This window comes from Ascaphus truei, unplaced genomic scaffold (assembly GCF_040206685.1).
Source record: "Ascaphus truei isolate aAscTru1 unplaced genomic scaffold, aAscTru1.hap1 HAP1_SCAFFOLD_1872, whole genome shotgun sequence".
NCBI classification, from domain to species: Eukaryota; Metazoa; Chordata; class Amphibia; order Anura; family Ascaphidae; genus Ascaphus; species Ascaphus truei.
The window spans coordinates 25239-50485 of NW_027454775.1; the positions used below are offsets into that span (position 1 = coordinate 25239).

At 58.4% G+C, this 25247-nt stretch overlaps 1 protein-coding gene across 7 annotated transcripts in view; it reads right to left on the reverse strand.

The window, feature by feature from the left end:
* Nucleotides 1–19206, reverse strand: part of PLEKHA6 (pleckstrin homology domain containing A6) — a 44150-nt gene extending 24944 nt beyond the window's left edge. For 5 of the 7 annotated variants that reach the window (XM_075582092.1, XM_075582090.1, XM_075582087.1 and 2 more), the window contains exons 1-6: nucleotides 19060–19206; nucleotides 18863–18968; nucleotides 14840–14944; nucleotides 7123–7195; nucleotides 4222–4322; nucleotides 621–796 (exon numbers count right to left, since the gene is read on the reverse strand). In XM_075582092.1, the coding sequence (XP_075438207.1) occupies nucleotides 621–796; nucleotides 4222–4322; nucleotides 7123–7195; nucleotides 14840–14944; nucleotides 18863–18961 (554 nt within the window). In that variant the 5' untranslated portion in view covers nucleotides 18962–18968; nucleotides 19060–19206. The remainder of the gene's footprint in view (nucleotides 1–620; nucleotides 797–4221; nucleotides 4323–7122; nucleotides 7196–14839; nucleotides 14945–18862; nucleotides 18969–19059) is intronic. The other 2 variants (XM_075582093.1, XM_075582089.1) reach the window with 1 other exon arrangement.
* Between the last annotated feature and the right edge of the window lie 6041 nt (nucleotides 19207–25247).

A 25247-nucleotide genomic window follows, 5' to 3' on the forward strand; every position in this document is an offset into this window, starting at 1 on the left:
GGTGCCAGTCTCGATATCCCTAACCAGTCCATCACTAGAGGTGCCAGTCTCTATATCCTAACCAGTCCATCACTAGAGGTGCCAGTCTCGATATCCTAACCAGTCCATCACTAGAGGTGCCAGTCTCGATATCCCTAACCAGTCCATCACTAGAGGTGCCAGTCTCGATATCCTAACCAGTCCATCACTAGAGGTGCCAGTCTCTATATCCTAACCAGTCCATCATAGAGGTGCCAGTCTCTATATCCCTAACTAGTCCATCATAGAGGTGCCAGTCTCTATATCCTAACCAGTCCATCACTAGAGGTGCCAGTCTCTATATCCTAACCAGTCCATCATAGAGGTGCCAGTCTCTATATCCTAACCAGTCCATCATAGAGGTGCCAGTCTCTATCTTATAACCAGTCCATCACTAGAGGTGCCAGTCTCTATATCCTAACCAGTCCATCACTAGAGGTGCCAGTCTCTATATCCTAACCAGTCCATCACTAGAGGTGCCAGTCTCTATATCCTAACCAGTCCATCACTAGAGGTGCCAGGCTCTGTAGCGCTTGTCCAGCCCTGGAGGAACCAGGCTGAGTGGTGATTGGTGGAGGGCCTGCGCAGGGGTGGGCACTGACCTGAGCGTGGGCAGGTTTTGGACCTGAGATGCCTCCCCCATCACTCGCACCCAAGACTCCTGCTCCTCTCTGCTCTCCGCGCTGAAGTAATATGTGCGGATCCCGGCGTGCTCCGCCTGCCGAGAGACGGGGGCTGCGTTACCGAGAGACACGTTCCCCACCCAGCACACGGTCACCTGAGGGGGACAAGAGACAGGCACAGGTGAGAGGCCACAGGGAACACACACACCAACTGCAAGACAACTACAGACACAGTGTTATACACAGCCGTGTGTGTGTGTGTGTGTGTGTGTGTGTGTGTGTGTGTGTGTGTGTGTGTGTGTGGCACTGACAGACTGAGGGAGCCCCTCTCCTGTGTGCGTGACACTGACACACTGAGGGAGCCCCTCTCCAGTGTGTGACACTGACACACTGAGGGAGCCCCTCTCCTGTGTGTGTGACATTGACACTGAGGGAGCCCCTCTCCTGTGTGCGTGACACTGACACACTGAGGGAGCCCCTCTCCTGTGTGTGTGTGACACTGACACACTGAGGGAGCCCCTCTCCTGTGTGTGTGACATTGACACTGAGGGAGCCCCTCTCCTGTGTGCGTGACACTGACACACTGAGGGAGCCCCTCTCCCTGTGTGTGTGACACTGACACACTGAGGGAGCCCCTCTCCTGTGTGTGTGACACTGACACACTGAGGGAGCCCCTCTCCTGTGTGTGTGACATTGACACTGAGGGAGCCCCTCTCCTGTGTGCGTGACACTGACACACTGAGGAAACCCCTCTCCTGTGTGTGTGACATTGACACACTGAGGAAACCCCTCTCCTGTGTGCGTGACACTGACACACTGAGGGAGCCCCTCTCCTGTGTGTGTGACATTGACACTGAGGGAGCCCCTCTCCTGTGTGCGTGACACTGACACACTGAGGGAACCCCTCTCCTGTGTGTGTGACACTGACACACTGACGGAGCCCCTCTCCTGTGTGCGTGACACTGACACACTGAGGGAACCCCTCTCCTGTGTGCGTGACACTGACACACTGAGGGAACCCCTCTCCTGTGTGTGTGACACTGACACACTGAGGGAGCCCCTCTCCTGTGTGCGTGACACTGACACACTGAGGGAGCCCCTCTCCTGTGTGCGTGACACTGACACACTGAGGGAGCCCCTCTCCTGTGTGCGTGACACTGACACACTGAGGGAGCCCCTCTCCTGTGTGCGTGACACTGACACACTGAGGGAACCCCTCTCCTGTGTGTGTGACACTGACACACTGAGGGAGCCCCTCTCCTGTGTGCGTGACACTGACACACTGAGGGAGCCCCTCTCCTGTGTGCGTGACACTGACACACTGAGGGAGCCCCTCTCCTGTGTGCGTGACACTGACACACTGAGGGAGCCCCTCTCCTGTGTGCGTGACACTGACACACTGAGGGAGCCCCTCTCCTGTGTGTGTGACACTGACACACTGAGGGAGCCCCTCTCCTGTGTGCGTGACACTGACACACTGAGGGAGCCCCTCTCCTGTGTGCGTGACACTGACACACTGAGGGAGCCCCTCTCCTGTGTGCGTGACACTGACACACTGAGGGAGCCCCTCTCCAGTGTGTGACACTGACACACTGAGGGAGCCCCTCTCCTGTGTGTGTGACACTGACACACTGAGGGAACCCCTCTCCTGTGTGCGTGACACTGACACACTGAGGGAACCCCTCTCCTGTGTGCGTGACACTGACACACTGAGGGAACCCCTCTCCTGTGTGTGTGACACTGACACACTGAGGGAGCCCCTCTCCTGTGTGCATGACACTGACACACTGAGGGAGCCCCTCTCCTGTGTGCATGACACTGACACACTGAGGGAGCCCCTCTCCTGTGTGTGTGACATTGACACACTGAGGGAGCCCCTCTCCTGTGTGCGTGACACTGACACACTGAGGGAGCCCCTCTCCTGTGTGCGTGACACTGACACACTGAGGGAGCCCCTCTCCTGTGTGCGTGACACTGACACACTGAGGGAGCCCCTCTCCTGTGTGCATGACACTGACACACTGAGGGAGCCCCTCTCCTGTGTGTGTGACATTGACACACTGAGGGAGCCCCTCTCCTGTGTGCGTGACACTGACACACTGAGGGAGCCCCTCTCCTGTGTGCGTGACACTGACACACTGAGGGAACCCCTCTCCTGTGTGTGTGACACTGACACACTGAGGGAGCCCCTCTCCTGTGTGTGTGACATTGAATGAACGAGCCGTCTGCATCACTCCTGTTCATCAGATGGTCAGAGAAGCAGCAGCTCCTTCACATCCATCATACATACATCATACATACATCCATCATACATACATCATACATACATACATCATACATACATAATACATACATACATACATACACTTCCCACATGGCCACCTCCTTTCCCTGCCAGAGGGACCTGCAATGCATCGCGCTGTAGACCTTTGGCAGGGAAGGAGTTAAACAGCCCAGTTGATCCTATTAATACTCCCCACACGCCCGGCAGATCCCCGATGTGGCTGCATGCATGTTCCTATGTTTGACAGCAGTGCCCATGCAGCATGCATCGCCAGCCTGCATCAAGCGGGGGTGAGGGGTGGAGGTTATTTAGGGCATGCAGCGGGTACAAGAGGACTTACTACCTAGCAGAGCGGCTCTGCGGGGTTCGGGCTCATGGCAGGGGGCGCTCCGAGGGATCCTCTCACCAGCACAGGAGGGAGCACAGAAGAGGTGAGAGGCAGAAAACGCAGGGAGGAGAAGCTGGAGTCAGACACTAAAAGCAGAAGCCCCCGCAGCCCACAGAAAATGCACATTTTATATTGCTGGTTGATGCAACTTTTGGGGTCTATGTATCATTCGTAGAGAAAGGTGTGTTTAGAGGCACTGCTGTGTTTTTTGGAGCTGCTGCTGCTGCGTGTGTAAGAAGTTTCTTACATCTGATGCAGAATGTTAAACTTACACCACTTTGTATATGGAGGATTTGGGGGGGGGGGGGCAAATAAAAGGCAAAAAGAATGGAGCAGAGACGCAGCATGTGATACATCTCATTATAACCTGTGCACCATGTACCTTCCCCCAACTGACACCCCAAGGTGCAAACTGGGGCAGAGATGCAGAATGTGATACATCTCATTATAATATGTGCACCAGGTAACTCCCCCCAAGGTGCAAGCTGGGGCAGACGGGGCAAATTTTTTTATGCATAGGTGCAGGGTGAATATGCCCCAGTTTTGCACCAAAATTGTCTTGATACATAGACCTCTTTAAAAGCGACAGTCCCCTTTAAGGATGAAAGGAGGACAGCGCCATGTTTAATACAGAATTATAATTATAGGTGTCGACATCTTGTGATCTCCGGCATTGAAAATGATATTGCAAGCTTGAGTGATTCATTGTGCATGTACATGTGTATGTACAGCACTGTGGACACTGTCAGCGCTATATCAGGGAATACAATTATTATTCTGTAAGGAAGTTTCTATAGGAGGGATATGGATGAGGACCGGCCGAGCAGATGTTTTTTTTTTAATAATTTAAGTGAGAAATGGGGGAAAAGCATAACGTGAAAATCTCCCGCTTCCCGCTTCTTACTGACCTTAAACGCGTATTTCCGACTGATGTTATCAGGCGGCTGCACCGGGGCGACACGGAAACTGAGCAGGGGGATACTTCCCAAAATACCCTCCTCCTTCTCATCTGGAAGAGAGAGACAGAAAGAATGAGAGCGGAGAGAGAAGAGAGAGAGCGGAGAGAGAGAAGAGAGAGAGAAGAGAGAGAGAGCGGAGAGAGAGCGAGAGCGGAGAGAGAGCGAGAGCGGAGAGAGAGCGAGAGCGGAGAGAGAGCGAGAGCGGAGAGAGAGCGAGAGCGGAGAGAGAGCGAGAGCGGAGAGAGAGCGAGAGCGGAGAGAGAGCGAGAGCGGAGCGAGAGAGAAGAGAGAGCGAGAGAAGAGAGAGCGGAGAGAGAGAAGAGAGAGCGGAGAGAGAGAAGAGAGCGAGAGCGGAGAGAGAGAAGAGAGTGAGAGCGGAGAGAGAGAAGAGAGTGAGAGCGGAGAGAAAGAAGAGAGTGAGAGCGGAGAGAGCGAAGAGAGAGCGGAGAGAGCGGAGAGAGAGAAGAGAGAGCGGAGAGAGAGAAGAGAGCGAGAGCGGAGAGAGAGAAGAGAGAGCGAGAGCGGAGAGAGAGAAGAGAGAGCGAGAGCGGAGAGAGAGAAGAGAGAGCGAGAGCGGAGAGAGAGAAGAGAGAGAGAGAAGAGAGAGCGAGAGCGGAGAGAAGAGAGTGAGAGCGGAGGGAAGAGAGTGAGAGCGAGAGCGGAGAGAGAGAAGAGAGAGCGAGAGCGGAGAGAGAGAAGAGAGAGCGAGAGCGGAGAGAGAGAAGAGAGAGCGAGAGCGGAGAGAGAGAAGAGAGTGAGATCGAGAGCGGAGAGAGAGAAGAGAGCGCAGAGAGAGAGAAGAGAGAGCGGAGAGAGAGAAGAGAGAGCGGAGAGAGAGCGAGAGCAGAGAGAGAGAGCGGAGAGAGCTAGAGAAGAGAGAGCGGAGAGAGAGAAGAGAGAGCGGAGAGAGAGAAGAGAGAGCGGAGAGAAAGAAGAGAGAGCGGAGAGAGAGAAGAGAGAGCGGAGAGAGAGAAGAGAGAGCGAGAGCGGAGAGAGAGAAGAGAGAGCGAGAGCGGAGAGAGAGAGAGCGGAGAGAGAGAAGAGAGAGCGAGAGCGGAGAGAGAGAAGAGAGAGCGAGAGCGGAGAGAGAGGAGAGAGAGAGAGCAGAGAGCGGAGAGAGAGAAGAGAGAGAGAGCGGAGAGAGAGAAGAGAGAGAGAGCGGAGAGAGAGAGCGGGGAGAGAGAGAGAGAGAGAGCGGAGAGAGAGAAGAGAGAGAGAGCGGAGAGAGAGAAGAGAGAGAGCGGGGAGAGAGAGAGAGCGGGGAGAGAGAGAGAGCGGGGAGAGAGAGAGAGCGGGAAGAGAGAGAGAGAGCGGGGAGAGAGAGAGAGAGCGGGGAGAGAGAGAGAGAGCGGGGAGAGAGAGAGAGAGAGCGGGGAGAGAGAGAGAGAGAGCGGGGAGAGAGAGAGCGGAGAGAGAGAGAGCGGGGAGAGAGAGAGCGGGGAGAGAGAGAGAGAGAGAGCGGGGAGAGAGAGAGCGGGGAGAGAGAGAGAGAGAGAGAGCGGGGAGAGAGAGAGAGAGAGCGGGGAGAGAGAGAGAGCGGGGAGAGAGAGAGAGCGGGGAGAGAGAGAGAGCGGGGAGAGAGAGAGAGCGGGGAGAGAGAGAGAGAGCGGGGAGAGAGAGAGAGAGCGGGGAGAGAGAGAGAGAGCGGGGAGAGAGAGAGAGAGCGGGGAGAGAGAGAGAGAGCGGGGAGAGAGAAAGAGAGCGGGGAGAGAGAGAGAGCGGGGAGAGAAAGCGAGAGCAGAGAAAAAGAGAGCGCAGAGAGAGCGCGAGCGCAGAGAGAGCGCGAGCACAGAGAGAGCGCGAGCACAGAGAGAGCGCGAGCACAGAGAGAGCGCGAGCACAGAGAGAGCGCGAGCACAGAGAGAGCGCGAGCACAGAGAGAGCGCGAGCACAGAGAGAGCGCGAGCACAGAGAGAGCGCGAGCACAGAGAGAGCGCGAGCACAGAGAGTCTGAGAGAGAACAGAGAGAGAGAGAACAGAGAGAGAGAGAACAGAGAGAGAGAGAACAGAGAGAACAGAGAGAGAGAGAACAGAGAGAGAGACAAAGAGAGCGGAAAGAGAGAGAGAGAGAGCGGAGAGTGCAGAGAAAGAGAGTGCAGAGAAAGAGAGTGCAGAGAAAGAGAGTGCAGAGAAAGAGAGTGCAGAGAAAGAGTGTGGAGAGAGCGCGAAAGCAAGAAAGGAGATTGAGAAACTCAAGTACAGAGAGACAGGGCTAAATAGTGAGAAAAAACTGACACCGAGAAGCGAAAAACACAACATCTGCTGCAGCAGAACATGTGAGAGAGAGAGAGACCGCGGCAGGGAGGGAGCGAGAGGTACAAATAGAAGATGGGAGAGGGTGGGAGAGACACGCGCGTCCTGACATGCAAGTACAAGAGATACACCTGATGTAACCCTCTCACTGCCAGAGCTGCGCTCGCCGGAGCGCTGCTCGGCACATGTCCTCGCAGGCAGTGACAGGGAGGGGGTCCTCCCCCCCCCCCCCCCCCACAAAGAGTTAACTGCGGCACCTGCGTGTGCGCGGTGTGTGGGAGGGCAGAGTATGTCCAGAAAACACACAGGGACGGAACAATACGAGGCTCATCAATTATGTACACCTCCCTCGCCCCCAGGCCTGAGAGCAGGTGAGAAGGGAGGAGGGGACGGGGCACACACCAGCTGGGGACAGGGGACTGTCACAAAGAGCCCAGACAGCTCCAGGCTACCCGTTTATATCGGTGCTGGGGAGGGGGTGTCAGGACCGGAGCACAACAGCCGCTCTGTCCCTGTAGCGGACACGGTGACAGACACAATGGCACATGGAGTCCGGGCCAGCCTGTGTCCCTCCTGTGACATACGAGTGACCTTTACCTTTGTAATAGAAGAGGCAGCGATCAACCAGGACAAACCAGCGCTTGTTCCACTGCTTCACCCCGGAGCTGGCCTGCAAGGGTCAGAGAGGGGGACAGTGACAGTGAGCGAGAGAGAGGGGGACAGTGACAGTGAGAGAGAACAGAGAGAGGGGACAGGGACAGAGCGAGAGAGAGAGAGGGGACAGGGACAGAGCGAGAGAGAGAGAGAGGGGACAGGGACAGAGCGAGAGAGAGAGAGGGGACAGGGACAGAGCGAAAGAGAGAGAGGGGACAGGGACAGAGCGAGAGAGAGAGAGGGGACAGGGACAGAGCGAAAGAGAGAGGGGACAGGGACAGAGCGAGAGAGAGGGGACAGGGACAGTGCGAGAGAGAGAGGGGACAGGGACAGAGCCAGAGAGAGGGGACAGGGACACAGCGAGAGAGAGAGAGGACAGAGCGAGAGAGAGGACAGGGACAGAGCGAGAGAGAGGACAGGGACAGAGCGAGAGAGAGAGGACAGGGACAGAGCGAGAGAGAGAGAGGGGACAGAGCGAGAGAGAGAGAGAGGACAGGGACAGAGCGAGAGAGAGGACAGGGACAGAGCGAGAGAGAGAGAGGACAGGGACAGAGCGAGAGAGAGAGGGGGCAGGGACAGAGCGAGAGAGAGATGGGACAGAGCAAGAGAGAGAGGGGACAGAGAGAGAGAGAGGGGACAGGGACAGAGAGAGAGAGAGAGAGGGGACAGGGACAGAGCGAGAGAGAGAGAGGGGACAGGGACAGAGCGAGAGAGAGAGGGGACAGAGACAGAGCGAGAGAGAGAGGGGACAGAGCGAGAGAGAGGGGACAGGGACAGAGCGAGAGAGAGAGGGGACAGAGCGAGAGAGAGAGGGGACAGGGACAGAGCGAGAGAGAGAGGGGACAGGGACAGAGCGAGAGAGAGAGGGGACAGGGACAGAGCGAGAGAGAGAGGGAACAGGGACAGAGCGAGAGAGAGAGGGAACAGGGACAGAGCGAGAGAGAGAGAGAGGGAACAGGGACAGAGCGAGAGAGAGAGAGAGGGAACAGGGACAGAGCGAGAGAGAGAGGGGACAGAGCGAGAGAGAGAGGGGACAGGGACAGAGCGAGAGAGAGAGGGAACAGGGACAGAGCGAGAGAGAGAGGGAACAGGGACAGAGCGAGAGAGAGAGGGAACAGGGACAGAGCGAGAGAGAGAGGGAACAGGGACAGAGCGAGAGAGAGAGGGGACAGAGCGAGAGAGAGAGGGGACAGGGACAGAGCGAGAGAGAGAGGGGATAGGGACAGAGCGAGAGAGAGAGGAGACAGGGACAGAGCGAGAGAGAGAGAGGGAACAGGGAGAGGGGACAGGGACGGAGAGAGAGGGGACGGAGAGAGGGGACGGAGAGAGGGGACGGAGAGAGGGGACGGAGAGAGGGGACGGAGAGAGGGGACGGAGAGAGGGGACGGAGAGAGGGGACGGAGAGAGGGGACGGAGAGAGGGGACGGAGAGAGGGGACGGAGAGAGGGGACGGAGAGAGGGGACGGAGAGAGGGGACGGAGAGAGAGAGAGGGAACAGAGCGAGAGAGAGAGGGGACAGGGACAGAGCGAGAGGGGACAGGGCGAGAGCGAGAGGGGACAGGGACAGAGCGAGAGAGAGAGAGAGGGGACAGGGACAGAGCGAGAGAGAGGGGACAGGGACACAGCGAGAGAGGGAGGGGACAGAGCGAGAGAGAGAGAGAGAGAGAGGACAGGGACAGAGAGGACAGGGACAGAGCGAGAGAGAGGACAGGGACAGAGCGAGAGAGAGGACAGGGAGAGAGCGAGAGAGAGGACAGGGACAGAGCGAGAGAGAGAGGGGACAGGGACAGAGCGAGAGAGAGAGGGGACAGGGACAGAGCGAGAGAGAGAGGGGACAGGGACAGAGCGAGAGAGAGAGGGGACAGAGCAAGAGAGAGGGGACAGAGCGAGAGAGAGAGAGGGGACAGGGACAGAGCGAGAGAGAGAGAGAGGACAGGGACAGAGCGAGAGAGAGGACAGGGACAGAGCGAGAGAGAGGACAGGGAGAGAGCGAGAGAGAGGACAGGGAGAGAGCGAGAGAGAGGACAGGGACAGAGCGAGAGAGAGAGGGGACAGGGACAGAGCGAGAGAGAGAGGGGACAGGGACAGAGCGAGAGAGAGAGGGGACAGGGACAGAGCGAGAGAGAGAGGGGACAGAGCAAGAGAGAGGGGACAGAGCGAGAGAGAGAGAGGGGACAGGGACAGAGCGAGAGAGAGAGAGGGGACAGGGACAGAGCGAGAGAGAGAGGGGACAGGGACAGAGCGAGAGAGAGAGGGGACAGGGACAGAGCGAGAGAGAGAGGGGACAGGGACAGAGCGAGAGAGAGGGGGAACAGGGACAGAGCGAGAGAGAGAGGGAACAGGGACAGAGCGAGAGAGAGAGGGAACAGGGACAGAGCGAGAGAGAGAGGGAACAGGGACAGAGCGAGAGAGAGAGGGAACAGGGACAGAGCGAGAGAGAGAGGGGACAGGGACAGAGCGAGAGAGAGAGGGGACAGGGACAGAGCGAGAGAGAGAGGGGACAGGGACAGAGCGAGAGAGAGAGGGGACAGGGACAGAGCGAGAGAGAGAGAGGGAACAGGGAGAGGGGACAGGGACGGGGAGAGAGGGGACGGAGAGAGAGGGGACGGAGAGAGAGGGGACGGAGAGAGAGGGGACGGAGAGAGAGGGGACGGAGAGAGAGGGGACGGAGAGAGAGGGGACGGAGAGAGGGGACGGAGAGAGGGGACGGAGAGAGGGGACGGAGAGAGGGGACGGAGAGAGGGGACGGAGAGAGGGGACAGAGAGAGAGAGAGGGAACAGAGCGAGAGAGGGGACAGGGCGAGAGCGAGAGGGGACAGGGCGAGAGCGAGAGGGGACAGGGACAGAGCGAGAGAGGGGACAGGGACACAGCGAGAGAGGGGACAGAGCGAGAGAGAGAGGGGACAGAGCGAGAGAGGACAGGGACAGAGCGAGAGAGAGGACAGGGACAGAGCGAGAGAGAGGACAGGGACAGAGCGAGAGAGAGGGGACAGGGACAGAGCGAGAGAGAGGGGACAGGGACAGAGCGAGAGAGAGAGGGGACAGGGACAGAGAGGACAGGGACAGAGAGAGAGAGGGAACAGGGACAGAGCAAGAGAGAGAGGGAACAGGGACAGAGTGAGAGAGAGAGGGAACAGGGACAGAGCGAGAGAGAGAGGGGACAGGGACAGAGCGAGAGAGAGAGGGGACAGGGACAGAGCGAGAGAGAGGGGACGGCAGAGCGAGAGAGAGAGGGGACAGGGACAGAGCGAGAGAGAGAGGAGACAGGGACAGAGCGAGAGAGAGAGAGGGAACAGGGAGGGGGGACAGGGACGGAGAGAGAGGGGACGGAGAGAGGGGACGGATCGAGGGGACGGAGAGAGGGGACGGAGAGAGGAGACGGAGAGAGGGGACGGAGAGAGGGGACGGAGAGAGGGGACAGAGAGAGAGAGAGGGAACAGAGCGAGAGAGAGAGGGGACAGGGCGAGAGCGAGAGGGGACAGGGACAGAGCGAGAGAGAGGGGACAGGGACAGAGCGAGAGAGGGGACAGGGACACAGCGAGAGAGGGGACAGAGCGAGAGAGAGAGGGGACAGAGCGAGAGAGAGAGGGGACAGAGCGAGAGAGGACAGGGACAGAGCGAGAGAGAGGACAGGGACAGAGCGAGAGAGAGAGGACAGGGACAGAGCGAGAGAGAGAGGACAGGGACAGAGCGAGAGAGAGAGGACAGGGACAGAGCGAGAGAGGACAGGGACAGAGCGAGAGAGAGAGGGGACAGAGCGAGAGAGAGAGGGGACAGAGCGAGAGAGAGAGGGGACAGGGACAGAGAGGACAGGGACAGAGCGAGAGAGAGGACAGGGACAGAGCGAGAGAGAGGACAGGGACAGAGCGAGAGAGAGGACAGGGACAGAGCGAGAGAGAGAGGGGACAGGGACAGAGCGAGAGAGAGAGGGGACAGGGACAGAGCGAGAGAGAGAGGGGACAGGGACAGAGCGAGAGAGAGAGGGGACAGAGCAAGAGAGAGAGGGGACAGAGCGAGAGAGAGAGAGGGGACAGGGACAGAGCGAGAGAGAGAGAGGGGACAGGGACAGAGCGAGAGAGAGAGGGGACAGGGACAGAGCGAGAGAGAGAGGGGACAGGGACAGAGCGAGAGAGAGAGGGGACAGGGACAGAACAGAGCGAGAGAGAGACGGGACAGGGACAGAGCGAGAGAGAGAGGGGACAGGGACAGAGCGAGAGAGAGAGGGGACAGAGCGAGAGAGAGAGAGGGGACAGAGCGAGAGAGAGGGGACAGGGACAGAGCGAGAGAGAGAGGGGACAGGGACAGAGCGAGAGAGAGAGGGGACAGGGACAGAGCGAGAGAGAGAGGGGACAGGGACAGAGCGAGAGAGAGAGGGAACAGGGACAGAGCGAGAGAGAGAGGGAACAGGGACAGAGCGAGAGAGAGAGGGAACAGGGACAGAGCGAGAGAGAGAGGGGACAGGGACAGAGCGAGAGAGAGGGGACGGCAGAGCGAGAGAGAGAGGGGACAGGTACAGAGCGAGAGAGAGAGGAGACAGGGACAGAGCGAGAGAGAGGGGACGGCAGAGCGAGAGAGAGAGGGGACAGGGACAGAGCGAGAGAGAGAGGAGACAGGGACAGAGCGAGAGAGAGAGAGGGAACAGGGAGGGGGGACAGGGACGGAGAGAGAGGGGACGGAGAGAGAGGGGACGGAGAGAGAGGGGACGGAGAGAGAGGGGACGGAGAGAGAGGGGACGGAGAGAGAGGGGACGGAGAGAGGGGACGGAGAGAGGGGACGGAGAGAGGGGACGGAGAGAGGGGACGGAGAGAGGGGACGGAGAAGGAGAGAGGGAACAGAGCGAGATAGAGAGGGGACAGGGCGAGAGCGAGAGGGGACAGGGCGAGAGCGAGAGGGGACAGGGCGAGAGCGAGAGGGGACAGGGCGAGAGCGAGAGGGGACAGGGCGAGAGCGAGAGGGGACAGGGCGAGAGCGAGAGGGGACAGGGCGAGAGCGAGAGGGGACAGGGCGAGAGCGAGAGGGGACAGGGCGAGAGCGAGAGGGGACAGGGCGAGAGCGAGAGGGGACAGGGCGAGAGCGAGAGGGGACAGGGCGAGAGCGAGAGGGGACAGGGCGAGATCGAGAGGGGACAGGGCGAGAGCGAGAGGGGACAGGGCGAGAGCGAGAGGGGACAGGGACAGAGCGAGAGGGGACAGTGACCGAGAGAGAGGGGACAGTGACCGAGAGAGGGGACAGTGACCGAGAGAGGGGACAGTGACCGAGAGAGGGGACAGTGACCGAGAGAGGGGACAGTGACCGAGAGAGGGGACAGTGACCGAGAGAGGGGACAGTGACCGAGAGAGGGGACAGTGACCGAGAGAGGGGACAGGAGAGGAGACAGGGACAGAGATAGAGGGGAGAAGGGGACGGAGAGAGGGAACAGAGCGAGATAGAGAGGGGACCGGGCGAGAGCGAGAGGGGACCGGGCGAGAGCGAGAGGGGACAGGGCGAGAGCGAGAGGGGACAGGGCGAGAGCGAGAGGGGACAGGGCGAGAGCGAGAGGGGACAGGGCGAGAGCGAGAGGGGACTGGGCGAGAGCGAGAGGGGACAGGGCGAGAGCGAGAGGGGACAGGGCGAGAGCGAGAGGGGACAGGGCGAGAGCGAGAGGGGACAGGGCGAGAGCGAGAGGGGACAGGGCGAGAGCGAGAGGGGACAGGGCGAGAGCGAGAGGGGACAGGGCGAGAGCGAGAGGGGACAGGGCGAGAGCGAGAGGGGACAGGGCGAGAGCGAGAGGGGACAGGGCGAGAGCGAGAGGGGACAGGGCGAGAGCGAGAGGGGACAGGGCGAGAGCGAGAGGGGACAGGGCGAGAGCGAGAGGGGACAGGGCGAGAGGGGACAGGGCGAGAGCGAGAGGGGACAGGGCGAGAGCGAGAGGGGACAGGGCGAGAGCGAGAGGGGACAGGGCGAGAGCGAGAGGGGACAGGGCGAGAGCGAGAGGGGACAGGGCGAGAGCGAGAGAGAGAGGGGACAGGGACAGAGCGAGAGAGAGAGGAGACAGGGACAGAGCGAGAGAGGGAGAGGGGACAGGGACGGAGAGAGAGGGGACGGAGAGAGAGGGGACGGAGAGAGAGGGGACGGAGAGAGAGGGGACGGAGAGAGAGGGGACGGAGAGAGAGGGGACGGAGAGAGAGGGGACGGAGAGAGAGGGGACGGAGAGAGAGGGGACGGAGAGAGAGGGGACGGAGAGAGGGGACGGAGAGAGGGGACGGAGAGAGGGGACGGAGAGAGGGGACGGAGAGAGGGGACGGAGAGAGGGGACGGAGAAGGAGAGAGGGAACAGAGCGAGATAGAGAGGGAACAGAGCGAGATAGAGAGGGGACAGGGCGAGAGAGAGAGGGGACAGGGACAGAGCGAGAGGGGACAGGGACAGAGCGAGAGGGGACAGGGACAGAGCGAGAGGGGACAGGGACAGAGCGAGAGGGGACAGGGACAGAGCGAGAGGGGACAGGGACAGAGCGAGAGGGGACAGGGACAGAGCGAGAGGGGACAGGGACAGAGCGAGAGGGGACAGGGACAGAGCAAGAGGGGACAGGGACAGAGCGAGAGGGGACAGGGACAGAGCGAGAGGGGACAGGGACAGAGCGAGAGGGGACAGGGACAGAGCGAGAGGGGACAGGGACAGAGCGAGAGGGGACAGGGACAGAGCGAGAGGGGACAGGGACAGAGCGAGAGGGGACAGGGACCGAGAGAGGGGACAGTGACCGAGAGAGGGGACAGTGACCGAGAGAGGGGACAGGAGAGGAGACAGGGACAGAGATAGAGGGGAGAAGGGGCAGTGACGGGACAGAGAAGGACAGGAGAAAGGGACAGAGAGGGAGAGAGGACAGGACACAGTGCAGAGAGAGGAGTAGGACGGGACAGAGAGAGGGGCAGTGGCAGGAGAGGGAAAGGAGAAGGGGACAGAGAAGGAGAGAAATGGAAAGAACATGGGGCAAAGGGATAGAGAGAAGGGTTGTTACAGGACAGGGGACAGAGAGGGACAGTGACAGGACAGGGGACAGAGAGAGGGACAGTGACAGGACAGGGGACAGAGAGAGGGACAGTGACAGGACAGGGGACAGAGAGAGGGACAGTGACAGGACAGGGGACAGAGAGAGGGACAGTGACAGGACAGGGGACAGAGAGAGGGACAGTGACAGGACAGGGGACAGAGAGAGGGACAGTGACAGGACAGGGGACAGAGAGAGGGACAGTGACAGGACAGGGGACCGAGAGAGGGACAGTGACAGGACAGGGGACCGAGAGAGGGACAGTGACAGGACAGGGGACAGAGAGAGGGACAGTGACAGGACAGGGGACAGAGAGGGAGACAGTGACAGGACAGGGGACAGAGAGGGAGAGAGGCCAGGGGGCAGAGAGAGGGACAGGAGAGGATAGGGAGCAGAGAGAGGGACAGGAGAGGATAGGGGACAGAGAGAGAGAGAGAGAAAAGGGGAAGGATATGGGACAGAGAGCAAAAGTCACCGGAGAAGGGACAGAGTCCCCATCTTTGCTCTGCCGGGCAGTACTGAGATGCCTGCAGTGACAGAGCTGCATGAGTGAGGGGGTGTCAGTACAGGGGTTGCAGGGGGGGCAGTGTTTGAGGATGGTTGGGGGGACCCCTCTCCCTCTGTCCGTCCCTCACCTGTTTGTACAGCCAGCCGATCTTGGAGACCTCAGCATTTGGATTCCGCTTCATGGAGTTGGAGCGTTTCCCAAAGGCGATTCCTTTCTTGGACGGCCGTGATGGCTTCAGGGCACAAGAGATACACTGTGTCATTTCTCCTGCTCCCCAACCCCCCCCCCCAACCCCCTCCAGCCATGTCTGCATGACCCCCTGGGACACACACAACGCAGTGTTACAGGACCTGCTACTGTAACAAAGTAACAAGCCTGAGACACACACAGTGTGATACAAAGCTCCCAGCCTGACACACACAGTGTGATACAAAGCTCCCAGCGTGAGACACACAGTGTGATACAAAGCTCCCAGCCCGACACACACAGTGTGATACAAAGCTCCCAGCGTGAGACACACAGTGTGATACAAAGCTCCCAGCGTGAGACACACAGTGTGATACAAAGCTCCCAGCGTGAGACACACAGTGTGATACAAAGCTCCCAGCGTGAGACACACAGTGTGATACAAAGCTCCCAGCGTGAGACACACAGTGTGATACAAAGCTCCCAGCGTGAGATACACAGTTTGATACAAAGCTCCCAGCGTGAGATACACAGTGTGATACAAAGCTCCCAGCGTGAGACACACAGTGCGATACAAAGCTCCCAGCGTGAGACACACAGTGTGATACAAAGCTCCCAGCGTGAGACACACAGTGTGATACAAAGCTCCCAGCGTGAGACACACAGTGCGATACAAAGCTCCCAGCGTGAGACACACAGTGCGATACAAAGCTCCCAGCGTGAGACACACAGTGTGATACAAAGCTCCCAGCGTGAGACACACAGTGTGATACAAAGCTCCCAGCGTGAGACACACAGTGTGATACAAAGCTCCCAGCGTGAGACACACAGTGCGATACAAAGCTCCCAGCGTGAGACACACAGTGTGATACAAAGCTCCCAGCGTGAGACACACAGTGTGATACAAAGCTCCCAGCCTGACACACACAGTGTGATACAAAGCTCCCAGCGTGAGACACACAGTGTGATACAAAGCTCCCAGCGTGAGACACACAGTGTGATACAAAGCTCCCAGCGTGAGACACACAGTGTGATACAAAGCTCCCAGCGTGAGACACACAGTGTGATACAAAGCTCCCAGCGTGAGACACACAGTGCGATACAAAGCTCCCAGCGTGAGACACACAGTGTGATACAAAGCTCCCAGCCCGACACACACAGTGTGATATAAAGCTCCCAGCGTGAGACACACAGTGTGATACAAAGCTCCCAGCGTGAGACACACAGTGTGATATAAAGCTCCCAGCGTGAGACACACAGTGCGATACAAAGCTCCCAGCGTGAGACACACAGTGTGATACAAAGCTCCCAGCGTGAGACACACAGTGTGATACAAAGCTCCCAGCGTGAGACACAAGGAAAACCTGCGAGAATCCCAGGCTGATATCGTAACTATGAAAGCGGCCTGACAATGGGTGGGAGCTCTCGGTTATGGGGTTACAACATTGTGATACAGGGTTGGCCAACTCCAGTCCTCAAGGGCCACCGACAGGTCAGGTTTTCAGGATATCCCTGCTTCAGCACAGGTGGCTCAGTCAAAGACAGGGATATCCTGAAAACCTGACCTGTTGGTGGCCCTTGAGGACTGGAGTAGGCTGCCGCTCCCTGCTGTAATATCACAGCTCAGCCTCGTGCAGTGTTACCCAAGTAACAGGGTATCAGGAGCTAGAATATAATACGCAGGGCCCGGTGCAATACAAGGAGAACACGGGGTCACAGTCCTCCACAGGGGGCAGATCAGAAATCATTTGGGGGGAGAAGGGCCGCACGCGTATTGTATCGTGAGGTGTGATATATTAAAGACTTGCAAAGGATTATATGTCCCCACATTGCACGTATTCAGAGCCCTGCACCGTGTATATTTACATCACCTTAACTTCCAAGGGAGTTTCAGTGTCTAAAGCTGCACTTAGCTACTTAAGTAACGAGTATGACATAGCCGGAGCAGCTGATATTATGCTGCCCATGCTGCAGTAACATTGTGTCAGTGTGGGAGTCTCACACTGTGTATTAGGATGGGTCAGGGTGGCTTAGTACAGGGGCAGCTGGCACATTATATATTCAAGCGTGCCAATAAATGGGTACACATTTTTTGGAGGGCCGCTGTCCTACTGCCCCCCACCCACCTCTCACTCATTCCCCCTCCTCCTCTCCCTCAATTCCCCTCCCCCCTCCTCATCAACTCACTCAACCTTCGGGGGGGAGGGGTGCCTCTGGCCCTGCAGCAAAGGGGAGCTGGAGGATAGATGCCAGGATGGAATCCAGGTGGCTACCGGGATAGGGGATGGATGCTGGGATGGGGGGAGGGTGGATGCAGGGATATGGGATGGATGCCAGGATAGGGGGGATGCAGTGAGGGGGGGATGGATGCAGAGATAGGGGATGGATGCAGGGATAGGGGGGATGCAGTGAGGGGGGGATGAATGCAGGGATAGGGGATGGATGCAAGGATAGGGGGGGGTGGACACAGGGATAGGGGATGGATGCAGGGATAGGGGGGATGCAGTGAGGGGGGGGTGGATGCAGATATAGGGGATGGATGCAGGGATAGGGGGGGTGCAGTGGGGGGGGGGTGGATGCAGAGATAGGGGATGGATGCAGGGATAGGGGGGGTGCAGTGAGGGGGGGGATGAATGCAGAGATAGGGGATGGATGCAGGGATAGGGGGGGTGCAGTGGGGGGGGGGGTGGATGCAGAGATAGGGGATGGATGCAGGGATAGGGGGGGTGCAGTGAGGGGGGGGATGAATGCAGAGATAGGGTATGGATGCAGGGATAGGGGGGATGCAGTGAGGGGGGGGATGAATGCAGAGATAGGGGATGGATGCAGGGATAGGGGGGATGCAGTGAGGGGGGGGATGAATGCAGAGATAGGGGATGGATGCAGGGATAGGGGGGATGCAGTGAGGGGGGGGTGGATGCAGGGATAGGGGATGGATGCAGGGATAGGGGGGTGCAGTGAGGGGGGGGATGGATGCAGAGATAGGGGATGGATGCAGGGATAGGGGGGATGCAGTGAGGGGGGGATGGATGCAGAGATAGGGGGGGGTGGACACAGGGATAGGGGATGGATGCAGTGAGGGGGGGATGGGTGCAGAGATAGGGGATGGATGCAAGGATAGGGGGGATGCAGTGAGGGGGGGTGGACACAGGGATAGGGGATGGATGCAGGGATAGGGGGGTGCAGTGGGGGGGGTGGATACAGAGATAGGGGATGGATGCAGGGATAGGGGGGGTGCAGTGAGGGGGGGGATGGATGCAGAGATAGGGGATGGATGCAGGGATAGGGGGGATGCAGTGAGGGGGGGGTGGATACAGAGATAGGGGATGGATGCAGGGATAGGGGGGATGCAGTGTGGGGGGGGGGTGGATACAGAGATAGGGGATGGATGCAGGGATAGGGGGGATGCAGTGAGGGGGGGGGTGGATACAGAGATAGGGGATGGATGCAGGGATAGGGGGGATGCAGTGAGGGGGGGGGTGGATACAGAGATAGGGGATGGATGCAGGGATAGGGGGGATGCAATGAGGGGGGGGGTGGATACAGAGATAGGGGATGGATGCAGGGATAGGGGGGGTGCAGTGAGGGGGGGGATGGATGCAGAGATAGGGGATGGATGCAGGGATAGGGGGGATGCAGTGAGGGGGGGGTGGATACAGAGATAGGGGATGGATGCAGGGATAGGGGGGTGGACGCCGGGATAAGGAACGGACATGGCCCCTTCCAAATGCAGTCAGTGGCCCGGGCCATGGGATGGCGAATGGCTTATGATATCTCATATTGTAGAGAATACTAAAGAAACTTGTAACCCCTCTAATGCCCGGGGGCAGCAGTGCCTCGTTCTGCATGCTAAGAGATATCCATCACTATGCAATGCGTTACCCGTATCTCTGGCACAGGAGGCGCTACTATTTGTGAGCAGTGCATGCTGGGTGTTGGGCCCCCTCCCGCCTGCAGCACTCACCCTGATATTGGGGCCGTCCGCAGGGGAGTCAGACACCATGGTGAACGAGGCTTCGTTGGCTATACTCGCAGGACGCTTCCCTCCCGTCTCAGTGCTCATGTCAGACCTCGGGGAGCAGAGAGAACGCAGGGTTAACCATACAGAAGATCCTCAGGAGTTAGGCTACCACCCCAGGTAAGTGACCTCCCCCAACTCACCCCGGCTGTCCGCTCGCCCTCAGGATTCGGCCGGTCACTGGGTGCAGGAGGGTGGTGAGACGCTCATTGTGGCTGCGACAGAGACAGAAAGGAGGGTGACGTGAGGCAGTCACCTGTGCGACCGGACATCAAAAGGGTCACTTTATTATTACATCAGATGAATCACTTAAGACTGGTTAGGAATGCAGCTGCAGCGCAGGGACTCTGGTTAGGAACGCAGCTGCAGCGCAGGGACTCTGGTTAGGAATGACGCTGCAGCGCAGGGACTCTGGTTAGGAATGCAGCTGCAGCGCAGGGACTCTGGTTAGGAACGCAGCTGCAGCGCAGGGACTCTGGTTAGGAATGACGCTGCAGCGCAGGGACTCTGGTTAGGAATGCAGCTGCAGCGCAGGGACTCTGGTTAGGAATGACGCTGCAGCGCAGGGACTCTGGTTAGGAATGACGCTGCAGCGCAGGGACTCTGGTTAGGAACGCAGCTGCAGCGCAGGGACTCTGGTTAGGAATGACGCTGCAGCGCAGGGACTCTGGTTAGGAATGATGCTGCAGCGCAGGGACTCTGGTTAGGAACGCAGCTGCAGCGCAGGGACTCTGGTTAGGAATGACGCTGCAGCGCAGGGACTCTGGTTAGGAATGCAGCTGCAGCGCAGGGACTCTGGTTAGGAATGACGCTGCAGCGCAGGGACTCTGGTTAGGAATGCAGCTGCAGCGCAGGGACGCTGGTTAGGAATGCAGCTGCAGCATAGGTACTCTGGTTAGGAATGCAGCTGCAGCATAGGTACTCTGGTTAGGAACGCAGCTGCAGCATAGGTACTCTGGTTAGGAACGCAGCTGCAGCATAGGTACTCTGGATAGGAATGCAGCTGCAGCGCAGGGACTCTGGTTAGGAACGCAGCTGCAGCATAGGTACTCTGGTTAGGAATGCAGCTGCAGCATAGGTACTCTGGTTAGGAATGCAGCTGCAGCATAGGTACTCTGGTTAGGAACGCAGCTGCACCATAGGTACTCTGGTTAGGAACGCAGCTGCAGCATAGGTACTCTGGTTAGGAATGCAGCTGCAGCATAGGTACTCTGGTTAGGAATGCAGCTGCAGCGCAGGGACTCTGGTTAGGAATGCAGCTGCAGCATAGGTACTCTGGTTAGGAACGCAGCTGCAGCATAAGTACTCTGGTTACGAACGCAGCTGTAGCATAGGTACTCTGGTTAGGAACGCAGCTGCAGCATAGGTACTCTGGTTAGGAATGCAGCTGCAGCGTAGGTACTCTGGATAGGAATGCAGCTGCAGCATAGGTACTCTGGTTAGGAATGCAGCTGCAGCGTAGGTACTCTGGTTAGGAATGCAGCTGCAGCATAGGTACTCTGGTTAGGAATGCAGCTGCAGCGTAGGTACTCTGGTTAGGAATGCAGCTGCAGCGTAGGTACTCTGGTTAGGAATGCAGCTGCAGCATAGGTACTCTGGTTAGGAATGCAGCTGTAGCGTAGGTACTCTGGTTAGGAATGCAGCTGCAGCATAGGTACTCTGGTTAGGAATGCAGCTGCAGCGTAGGTACTCTGGTTAGGAATGCAGCTGCAGCATAGGTACTCTGGTTAGGAACGCAGCTGCAGCGACCGCTGATGGGAGTACCTGGTAGAAAAACACTGCATACAGAAACTGTACATCACGGTGTATATCAGTGTGTCTGTGTTATGACACACTGACACACACTGACACACACTGACACACACTGACACACACAGACACACACAGACACACAGAGACACACAGACACAGACACAGACACAGACCTTCTGCCGTGAGAAGGGCCGCCAGTAATTAGCCGAAGCATCACTGCATGGCACAATAAAAGTAGCAGGTGGATGAAAGTCCTTTGGTTCGGTACAAGTACCACCCGGTCCTCACGGGAGCACCGTACCATCGCCGGGACCGCCCTCACGGGAGCACCGGTACATCGCGGGGACCGCCCTCACAGGAGCACCGTAACCATCGCCGGGACCGCCCACACGGGAGCACCGGTACATCGACGGGACCGCCCTCACGGGAGCACCGGACCATCGCCGGGACCGCCCTCACGGGAGCACCGGACCATCGCCAGGACCGCCCTCACGGGAGCACCGGTACATCGCCGGAACCGCCCACACGGGAGCACCGGTACATCGCCGGGACCGCCCACACGGGAGCACCGGACCATCGCCGGGACCGCCCTCACGGGAGCACCGGACCATCGCCGGGACCGCCCTCACGGGAGCACCGGACCATTGCCGGGACCGCCCTCACGGGAGCACCGGACCATCGCCGGGACCGCCCTCACGGGAGCACAGGACCGTCGCTGGGACCGCCCTAACGGGAGCACCGGACCGTCGCTGGGACCGCCCTCACGGGAGCACCGGACCATCGCCGGGACCGCCCTCACGGGAGCACCGGACCATCGCCGGGACCGCCCTCACGGGAGCACCGGAACATCGCCGGGACCGCCCTCACGGGAGCACCGGACCATCGCCGGGACCGCCCTCACGGGAGCACCGGACCATCGCCGGGACCGCCCTCACGGGAGCACCGTACCGTCGCCGGGACCGCCCTCACGGGAGCACCGGACAATCGCCGGGACCGCCCTCACGGGAGCACCGGACCATCGCCGGGACCGCCCTCACGGGAGCACCGTACCGTCGCCGGGACCGCCCTCACGGGAGCACCGGACAATCGCCGGGACCGCCCTCACGGGAGCACCGGACCATCGCCGGGACCGCCCTCACGGGAGCACCGGACCGTCGCTGGGACCGCCCTCACGGGAGCACCGGACCGTCGCTGGGACCGCCCTCACGGGAGCACCGGACCATCGCCGGGACCGCCCTCACGGGAGCACCGGACCATCTCCGGGACCGCCCTCACGGGAGCACCGGACCATCGCCGGGACCGCCCTCACGGGAGCACCGGACCATCGCCGGGACCGCCCTCACGGGAGCACCGGACCATCGCCGGGACCGCCCTCACGGGAGCACCGGACGGACACGTTATTGGACTTTGCCGTCATTTACTGGAGCGCTAAAGTTCTCTCCGTTTGTATTCTGTACAATGTCAGTATTTGTGTGTAGCATACCGTGCGCGTACACCTGTGTATCAGTGTGTTACCGTGCGCTTACACCTGTGTATCAGCGTGTTACCGTGCACGTACACCTGTGTATCAGTGTGTTACCGTGCGCGTACACCTGTGTATCAGTGTGTTACCGTGCGCTTACACCTGTGTATCAGCGTGTTACCGTGCGCTAACACCTGTGTATCAGTGTGTTACCGTGCGCGTACACCTGTGTATCAGTGTGTTACCGTGCGCGTACACCTGTGTATCAGTGTGTTACCGTGCGCGTACACCTGTGTATCAGTGTGTTACCGTGCGCGTACACCTGTGTATCAGTGTGTTACCGTGCGCGTACACCTGTGTATCAGTGTGTTACCGTGCACGTACACCTGTGTATCAGTGTGTTACCGTGCGCGTACACCTGTGTATCAGTGTGTTACCGTGCGCGTACACCTGTGTATCAGTGTGTAGCATACCGTGCGCGTACACCTGTGTATCAGTGTGTTACCGTGCGCGTACACCTGTGTATAAGTGTGTTACCGTGCGCGTACACCTGTGTATCAGCGTGTTACCGTGCGCGTACACCTGTGTATCAGTGTGTTACCGTGCGCGTACACCTGTGTATCAGTGTGTTACCGTGCGCGTACACCTGTGAATCAGTGTGTTACCGTGCGCGTACACCTGTGTATCAGCGTGTTACTGTGCACGTACACCTGTGTATCAGTGTGTTACCGTGCACGTACACCTGTGTATCAGCGTGTTACCGTGTGCGTACACCTGTGTATCAGCGTGTTACCGTGCACGTACACCTGTGTATCAGTGTGTTACCGTGCTCGTACACCTGTGTATCAGTGTGTTACCGTGCGCGTACACCTGTGTATCAGCGTGTTACCGTGCGCGTACACCTGTGTATCAGTGTGTTACCGTGTGCGTACACCTGTGTATCAGTGTGTTACCGTGCGCGTACACCTGTGTATCAGTGTGTTACCGTGCACGTACACCTGTGTATCAGTGTGTTACCGTGCGCGTACACCTGTGTATCAGTGTGTTACCGTGCACGTACGCCTGTGTATCAGTGTGTAGCATACCGTGCGCGTACACCTGTGTATCAGTGTGTTACCGTGCGCGTACACCTGTGTATCAGCGTGTTACCGTGCGCGTACACCTGTGTATCAGTGTGTTACCGTGCGCGTACACCTGTGTATCAGTGTGTTACCGTGCGCGTACACCTGTGTATCAGCGTGTTACCGTGCACGTACACCTGTGTATCAGTGTGTTACCGTGCGCGTACACCTGTGTATCAGTGTGTAGCATACCGTGCGCGTACACCTGTGTATCAGTGTGTTACCGTGCGCGTACACCTGTGTATCAGTGTGTTACCGTGCGCGTACACCTGTGTATCAGTGTGTAGCATACCGTGCGCGTACACCTGTGTATCAGTGTGTTACCGTGCGCGTACACCTGTGTATCAGCGTGTTACCGTGCGCGTACACCTGTGTATCAGTGTGTTACCGTGCGCGTACACCTGTGTATCAGTGTGTTACCGTGCGCGTACACCTGTGAATCAGTGTGTTACCGTGCGCGTACACCTGTGTATCAGCGTGTTACTGTGCACGTACACCTGTGTATCAGTGTGTTACCGTGCACGTACACCTGTGTATCAGCGTGTTACCGTGTGCGTACACCTGTGTATCAGCGTGTTACCGTGCACGTACACCTGTGTATCAGTGTGTTACCGTGCTCGTACACCTGTGTATCAGTGTGTTACCGTGCGCGTACACCTGTGTATCAGCGTGTTACCGTGCGCGTACACCTGTGTATCAGTGTGTTACCGTGTGCGTACACCTGTGTATCAGTGTGTTACCGTGCGCGTACACCTGTGTATCAGTGTGTTACCGTGCACGTACACCTGGGTATCAGTGTGTTACCGTGCGCGTACACCTGTGTATCAGTGTGTTACCGTGCGCGTACACCTGTGTATCAGTGTGTTACCGTGCGCGTACACCTGTGTATCAGTGTGTTACCGTGCGCGTACACCTGTGTATCAGTGTGTTACCGTGCGCGTACACCTGTGTATCAGTGTGTTACCGTGCTCGTACACCTGTGTATCAGTGTGTTACCGTGCGCGTACACCTGTGTATCAGTGTGTTACCGTTCACGTACACCTGTGTATCAGTGTGTTACCGTGCGCGTACACCTGTGTATCAGTGTGTTACCGTGCGCGTACACCTGTGTATCAGTGTGTTACCGTGCACGTACACCTGTGTATCAGTGTGTTACCGTGCGCGTACACCTGTGTATCAGTGTGTAGCATACCGTGCGCGTACACCTGTGTATCAGTGTGTTACCGTGCGCGTACACCTGTGTATCAGTGTGTTACCGTGCGCGTACACCTGTGTATCAGTGTGTAGCATACCGTGCGCGTACACCTGTGTATCAGTGTGTTACCGTGCGCGTACACCTGTGTATCAGTGTGTTACCGTGCGCGTACACCTGTGTATCAGTGTGTTACCGTGCGCGTACACCTGTGTATCAGTGTGTTACCGTGCGCGTACACCTGTGTATCAGTGTGTAGCATACCGTGCGCGTACACCTGTGTATCAGTGTGTTACCGTGCGCGTACACCTGTGTATCAGTGTGTTACCGTGCGCGTACACCTGTGTATCAGTGTGTAGCATACCGTGCGCGTACACCTGTGTATCAGTGTGTTACCGTGCGCGTACACCTGTGTATCAGTGTGTTACCGTGCGCGTACACCTGTGTATCAGTGTGTTACCGTGCGCGTACACCTGTGTATCAGTGTGTTACCGTGCGCGTACACCTGTGTATCAGTGTGTTACCGTGCGCGTACACCTGTGTATCAGTGTGTTACCGTGCACGTACGCCTGTGTATCAGTGTGTAGCATACCGTGCGCGTACACCTGTGTATCAGTGTGTTACCGTGCGCGTACACCTGTGTATCAGCGTGTTACCGTGCGCGTACACCTGTGTATCAGTGTGTTACCGTGCGCGTACACCTGTGTATCAGTGTGTTACCGTGCGCGTACACCTGTGTATCAGCGTGTTACCGTGTGCGTACACCTGTGTATCAGTGTGTTACCGTGCGCGTACACCTGTGTA